General features: G+C 41.5%; 1 protein-coding gene across 1 annotated transcript in view; it reads right to left on the minus strand.

Moving 5' to 3' along the window:
- LOC119596836 (peptide deformylase, mitochondrial-like) overlaps positions 1-940 on the minus strand; it is a 7,009-nt gene extending 6,069 nt beyond the window's left edge. Inside the window, exons 1-2 of the mRNA XM_037946181.1 lie at positions 845-940; positions 1-52 (exon numbers count right to left, since the gene is read on the minus strand). The exon at positions 1-52 is cut by the window's left edge and continues 118 nt beyond it. Of these exons, the coding sequence (XP_037802109.1) occupies positions 1-52; positions 845-936 (144 nt within the window). The 5' untranslated portion in view covers positions 937-940. The remainder of the gene's footprint in view (positions 53-844) is intronic.
- Between the last annotated feature and the right edge of the window lie 7,078 nt (positions 941-8,018).

Genomic DNA, 8,018 nt, shown 5'->3' on the forward strand with positions numbered 1-8,018 from the left:
TAAATACTTGGCATCTGCATGCCCTTGAAGACATTCAACCCATTTGGAACACCTATAAACATTGATAAAAATTAATCATAATGCTGATAATAATTTTGATAAAAGTTATCAAGAGGACCTCACTCTACACTCATCAGAGACTAAGTCCCCAACTCCAACCACAACCTAGAAGTGCCAGGATTAAGCGTGCCCTTTGGGCACTGCTTGAGGATGGGGTTGATGGGATTGTATCCACCTCATATTCACAGCAGGAGGAAGGGAGTTTATCTCTGGAGGCCAATTACCAAGAGACATTTTCTACATTTGCAACTTCATTTCCTGTTTCTGCAATATAATTTTTATATGAATGAAAGATTTTACTCTTCTTTACGACTGTGTACATAGATTTTCACTATCTTAGTCCTCACAGTAACTTTAAGTATAGTTATATTTTTTGTTCATCATAACATTATTTTCCTTTTTGGGTAAAAGTGAAGGACACAGGCACACCCTTCAGATTTCCTGAACTTCACCCAGGATAATGCACATGGCCGGAACTAGGTGTGTTCATGGACACTGCCCTGAGATATGGTTGATGGGGTGCAAGCCCCCTAACAACCCCCAAGATACATTGTATCTACCTAGTATTTAGGGCAAGAGGAAAATACAGTCTTCTGTGACCAAGTTCCACGAGATATATTCTGTATTATTTAATTAATCTATAGTCACTTCAACATATTTTGGTATCAATGAATGTAGATTTTACTCCTCTTTCTGATTGTGTCATCATATTTTCGCTACTTTAGTGCGTTCATCTCCTTTAGTTTACCACATTTTTGCAATTATGAACCGTATATAATCTTACCTATCTTCATCTTTGGGAAAGCGATGAAAAATAAGATCAGGATTTCCACACTTTTTCCTGCCACACAGAAAGCACGGGTGCGAGTCGCTCATTTTGAACATGTCAAATGCCGCGGTGTATAGTTGTAAACAAACAGACGACACGAGAATCTACCGCAATTCGCTGGCGCCATCTATTGAGACAATGTTTAGGACGAATGTACACCTCGCACCAAATTCTCCCGCGTTTCTATCTTTCCCTGTATAATCTTTGTCCAGAACCAAAAATTATCACTCGTGTTTGAGATTTTGCAGAGCTCAAACCTTTTTATAACGCAGTAGCAACAAAAACTAAGTCTTGTACCACAAGAGTTACCCTGGAGCCCGGGGCCTCTCGTCTCGCTTGACATTGTTGTTCCTGAGTTTCTTAAAGTAAAGTAAATCCTGTAATTACAGATCATTTATTGTGCTTTGCCAGCACCTTCAGTGCTCTTGTTTTTGCAGGTGACACGAGGCTACAGTAGGCGTAGTCAGCACCCCACCTCAGACCCGCAGCTCTCTTCTACACCAGGGTAGCCCTTTGGGTTTTGACCTCTGGGTAGGGAGGCCCAGTAGTCTGGGGCGTCCTTTGGGCGCACTTTTTCTCTTTCTAATTTTTTCACCTTAATGTGACTTCCCTGAGCCTGCCGGAGTTCCTCGTGAACTCCCTTATTCGCTTGGGGGGGTGGGCATCTACTTACCGTCCTTCGCCTAGGCAAGTTCGTCGATAAGGAAGTGTCCTCCACATAACTCGATCCTCTCTCTGGTACTGGAGAACGCAACCAGGCTTCCACTGGGGGGGTAGAGGACGAAATACTGATTTACTCTCTTAGCTATTGCTGTTAGGTTGATACCAAAAGTTAAGAGCCTTTGATCCCTTCAAGACAACAATTTTGACACAAGGGGTCGGACCTGGTCCGATACCCAGAATGAATGATACCCCGGCTACCCCTTCTCCTCCTCAAGGAGGAGGGGCGACTAATGACCGTCCTAAGACAAATTCGACCCTGATCAATGGAACCCTTACAAATGACAAACCTAGAAGACCACTTTTCAAAATCCCTACCGAGAATGCAAGGTTCGCGAATGTAAAATGCGTGAATGAAAATCAATCGCTTTTGAACGTGAACCCCTTTATCATCAAAAAGGTCCTTGATGGTCAAGTGGACGGCGATTTTGATTTTGTAAAAAAATTGCGAGATGGAAGCCTCCTTGTTAAAGTACAATACAACTCCCAGATTAAGGATTTACTTAAGCTGACGCAAATTCATGATCGAGTTAAAGTAACTATTCCTATTGGCCCAAATACCTGTAAGGGAGTAATCTTTCACAGGGACTTGAGGACGATGGAAGAAAGTGAAATTCTTGAGAGCATGAAGGACCAAGATGTAGTGGACGTTCATTGTATGACCAAGAAGGACGGGAATGTGCGAACGAAAACTGGACTTTTTTTTACCTTTGCTTTGAATAAAATTTCAGAATATGTCAATGTCGGTTATGAACGTGTTCAAGTAAGACCTTATGTCCAAAAGCCAATGCATTGTAATAGATGCGAAAAATTCGGACACACCTCATTAAGATGCATTGATAAAGATTCAAATAAATTCGTTTGCCGTAAATGTGCTGAAGCACATGACACCATCACTTGTACTAGCCAAATCTCCAAATGTGCTAATTGTGGAGGTCCCCATCAGTCAGGATCTGCTGAGTGCAACATCCTGAAGAAGGAGACTGAGACATTAGCATATATGAGGAAGCATGAAGTTTGTTATACTGAAGCTAAGAGGAAAGTGGAAAGTTTGACACACAAACCCGATACTTCCTATGCCGAAGCAGTAACTAACATCACCCCTAGTGCTAGTAATGTCAGTCAACAGCTTGCAGCCAAGGATAAAGAAATTGCCGAACTGAAACAAACCGTTAAAGAATTAAATATTAAAGTTTATCATTTGACTAAATTGGTCGATCAAATGGCTGCATCAACCCAGCATAAAAATCCTAAGGAGGCTGATACCGAATCACAGTCCGGAGCGCACCTTCCCGTCCGGGTTACTCCTGTGAGGACTTCGTCTGGTTCGCGATCGGCTTCTCGTGAGAGAAGCAGATCGCAATCTGTCAGTCGTCTCCCTCGCCAGGAGGTGCAGGACATGGAGGCTTCTGTCACCAAACCATCCCGAGAGAGGTCCCCGGGAAGCGAGGGAGAGGAGGCGTCTCCCTCCCCCAAAAAAGAAGAAAAAAACTGGTGGACAAGGCACTTCCAAACCCCATAAAACGTAATCTTCGCGTCGACCATTATACAATGGAATTGTCGAAGTCTTAGATCTAAAGTAAATGACCTTAAATTATTAGCCTCGTCCTATGCTCCCGATATTATAGTTCTCCAAGAAACGCACTTAACACACCTCGTCTCTGACTAGGTCGTTTCGCTGAGGAACTACCATTTATGTCGGAAGGATCGTGAGGGTAGGGGTGGAGGCGGAGTCGCCATGTACATCCACCAAAGCCTCCCTTTTACAGAAGTGACTATTGATTCTACTTTGGAGTCTGTCGCATGCAAAGTAAAAATTAATGGCACGTATCTGGCTATATGTTCACTTTATTGTCCACCTGATGCAGTGATAGCCTATGATGAGCTCTTTGCTCTTCAGGAACGTCTGCCACAAAATAAAGTAATTTTAGGTGATTTTAATGTTCATACGTTATGGGGTTCCCTGCGGGTGGATGGTAGGGGTGAGCAAGTAGTTAAGTTGCTTAATGAGTCTGATTTAATCCTTCTGAATGATGGTAGTCCGACGCGGGTGGACGATAATACCGGTAATTTGAGCTTTATTGACTTATCACTGGTCTCTTCAACAATAGCAGCCAAGTGCCTGTGGCATACCATTGACGACTCGTTGGGAAGCGATTAAATATTCATGCGACACAGTGAGAACGCCTTCAGCGCCTAAATTTAACGTAAAACAAGCAGACTGGGTCGCCTTTACAAGGAGCGTCAAGCTCGAACTTGTTGGAGAAACCATTGATGATAAAGTAAACAATATTCAGAATTCGATTATAGAAGCAGCATTGCTATCCATTCCTAAAACTTCGACAGATAGCGTTAAGCATAGAGTTCCATGGTGGACACCAGATTGCCGCAGGGCGCTGTGCCGACGCAATAAGGCCTACAGGCTTTTCAAAAATAACATCACCAATGAGAACTTTTGCAATTACAAACTAGCAAGAGCTAGGGCTCATAGAGTAATAAGACAAGCAAAAAGAGACTCCTGGCGGAGCTTTGTCTCTACAATAAACAGCAATACCAAAATATCAGAGGTTTGGTCCACTATCAATAAAATCAATAAGAAAAAAACATCTATCAAAATTAATAACATCATTCACGAGGGTAACAATTTCGATTCGCCTAGAGACATTGCTAATGCCAGGCAGTTCTTTCATACAAGCAGCTCAGATAATTACCATCCCACCTTCCTGACCATCAAGGAAGAGGCTGAGCTGCAACCAGTTCACTTTGCCACAGGAGATGACTTTGATTACAATAAAGATCTTACAATGGATGAGCTTGTCCGAGCCCTAGAAGCCTGTAGAGGAACATCCCCAGTCCCCGATAAGATTCGATATGAGATGATGAAGCATCTTAATCACGATGACATGATTAAGTTGCTAGAAGTGTACAATGAAATTTGGAAAAGCCACACTTTTCCAAACTCATGGCACTTCGCCCACATCATTCCCATATTGAAAGGAGGGGGTAATCCCAGACTTGCCATCTCCTACCGCCCAGTTGCGTTGACAAGTTGCTTATGCAAGGTCATGGAACGAATTGTTAACAGTAGGCTATTGCATTTTTTTAATTCCAGTAATTTGCTAGATTCCCAGGTTGACCAAACTCTGATCAACTAGTAAAGCTGGACAGTCATATTCAAGAGGCCATTGCCAAAAAATATTTTTTGATTTCAGTATTTTTAGATATAGAAAAAGCCTACGACATGGCATGGCGATATGGCCTACTCAGAAAACTTTATGCTTTTGGATTACGTGGAAACTTGCCTTGTTTTATTCAAAATTTCATTTCTGACAGAACTTTTGCTGTCATTATTTTCCGACAATGTCACTTTTTCGGACATTTTTGTCCAGGCAAACGGGGTCCCACAAGGAAGTGTCTTGTCACCAACATTATTTCTATGTATGATTAATGACATCTTACCAGCTCCTCCTCGGAATCTTAAATACTCACTGTACGCTGATGATTGTGCATTATGGCACTCCAGCAATAATGCAGAATTCTCAGCAAATCGCATCCAATTGGCACTGGATATGATTCATAACTGGGGCCTCCAGTGGGGTTTTAAGTTTTCCATTAGAAAGAGTATTGGGGTAATTTTTTCACGTAGGAGGAAGCCGAACATCAGGCTAACTCTAGACAACCACCCAATACCTATTCAAAATTCTGCTAAGTTTCTTGGGCTACTTTTTGATAGTAGACTCAATTGGAAAGACCACATTGGTCAGTTAAAGAATAAATGTCAAAAAGCACTTAATTTATTAAAGTGCATTTCTGGTAACAAATGGGGAGCTGATAGACAGTCTTTGCTAATGGTATATAAAGCCCTGATTAGGTCTAAAGTAGATTATGGGTCAATCGTGTATAGTTCGGCATCGAGAACAAGTTTGAAAGGGTTGGATGCTGTGCAGAATGCCTGTTTGCGTGTGTGTCTTGGAGCCCTGAAGTGCACTCGGATCGAGCGTCTTGAGGTGGAGTCAGGAGTACCTCCCCTCCGACTCAGACGCGGCTAGTTAGCCTTGAGCTATGCCGCAAAGGTGGCTCGAGACCCGAGCCACCCTAATGGCAATAGTGGCATTAGGCCCTTTGCCACGAGACTCCACGACCTCGTCGAGAAAGTCGGTATAGATCTCTCTACCATCGATACCCTGGTTCAGTCAAACATAGCGCCATGGGAAACCCCCAATTTTTCGATCATGGAAGCCTGGCTTCCATTAACCAAGGCCATGGCACCGGAGGTGGAGGTACGCCAGAGGTTCAGAGAGATCCTTATTAAACATCTCCCTTTCTTCATATATATATATATACCGACGGCTCCAAGACAGATGAGTGTGTGGGTGCGGGTGTATGGTCGACTGAATGTGAACTAAAGTTCAGACTGCCGAATCATACATCGATCTTTCTTGCTGAACTTTTTGCCATTGATAAAGCCATTGATTTTGCACTATCGACGACCCACGATAGAATAGTTATTTTTTCAGATTCCTTAAGTTCACTTAAAGCCATTAAATCATTAGAAACCACCAAAAATGAACTTCTGGGTAATATCATTCGTAAGCTACATGGTGCCAATAAATCAATCAAGCTAATATGGGTACCAGGCCACTCTGGTATCCATGGCAATGAGCAGGCTGACAAATTAGCCGGGTCAACTGGTGATCTGGACCTTAGCATAGTCCGTACAGATCTCAGGTGTTTTGTGTCTCTTATAAAAGCAAAAATACATCTCCTGTGGCAAAGTGAGTGGACCAGCCTCCAACTCACACATAAAATCAAGCCAACAATTGAACTGTGGGACAGAAGGGAGGAGGTGGTGTTGGCTCGTCTCAGGGTCAACGCCACTAAAATCACCCACCTCACTCCCTATATAGAGAGAACATTTCCTCCACAGTGCCCTCAATGTACCACCACCCTTACATTACATCATCTATTAATAGTATGCCCTATACATTCAAACCAGAGACAGGCACTAATAAATTATTTCAGAATAAAAAATAAAGATTTTACGATATCAAATATTTTATCAGATAATGATAAAATAATAAGTAAAGTAATCACTTTTTTAAGGGAGACAAAACTTTATAACCTTATCTAGATTGACAGAATAAATAGGATCCATTGGCTTAATAACCTTGGCCACATGCCGCTGGTTGATAGCCAAGAAATCCAACAAAGGAAAGACAAAGATTATACAGGACTTTGCTAGGTCCCAGAGATTAAGGATTTCTGGCTCCTGGCAAAATATCTCCAACCCGCATCGCTGGACATGGTACAGCGATAAGGGCACTGTGGCCAAGGAGATCGGTCTTATTCCTGTCAGCACTGGCTGGAAGATCCTCCAAAACTGCTGGGTTTACTAGAGTGCCGAGTTCTGTGGCAATGATCATAGGGTGGCTGTGGCTACCTTCGGGTCCATTTCAAAACTCCCCGTCTCTCCTTCGGCTACTCCAGCGAGTCTCTGATTGGCTCACACAGAGTTCGAAAATTTTACGGACCCACTGACTCTGGGAAACTCTCGATGCTGCGCATTATTATATTGTGGTTGCTGTTACCATTGTTATTGTCATCATCATCATCAATCATCATCAATCATCATCCATCAATTATCATCAATCATCATCATCATCAATCATTATCATCAATCATCATCATCATCATTGCTCTTCTTATTATAATTATTGTTATTATTAATAATATTACCATCATTATTTCTATTAATAATAATGACAGTAAAAATGCCCAATCCGTGACCGCCAACTCAGGCTGTACGGGCACCTGGCTCGTTTCCCACGGGATGATCCTGCCCACGTCGTTTCTGTTCGAGGCAGCCCTGGGTGGAGGAGGCCCGTGGGACGACCTAGGAAGTCGTAGCTTCGGCAGATCGATCAAAGCTATCGTGAAGACCTAGAGATGGGCTGAGCTCCTGCCTGGCGGTTCGCCATGAAGGACCCGAGTAGGTGGAAACGAGGGTGGATGCGTGAATGCGCATCCACCTAATAATGATAATAATAATTATGATGATGATGATGATGATGATGATGATGATAATAATAATAATAATAATAATAATAATAATAATAATAATAATAATAATAATAATAATAATAATAATATCATCATCACTGTTACTATTATCATCATCATCTTTGTTATTACTGTTATCATTATCACTATCATTATTTTTGTTGTTTTTATTCTTGTTGTTGTCATTATCATTATTGTTATTATTATTACATTATTATTATTATTATTATTATTATTATTATTAACTATTATAATTGTTATTATTTTTTTTACTATTATTATTATTATTATTATTATGGTCATTGTCATTATCATTACTATTATTATGGTTATTGTCATTATCATTACT

Source organism: Penaeus monodon, chromosome 38 (assembly GCF_015228065.2).
Source record: "Penaeus monodon isolate SGIC_2016 chromosome 38, NSTDA_Pmon_1, whole genome shotgun sequence".
NCBI lineage: Eukaryota > Metazoa > Arthropoda > Malacostraca > Decapoda > Penaeidae > Penaeus > Penaeus monodon.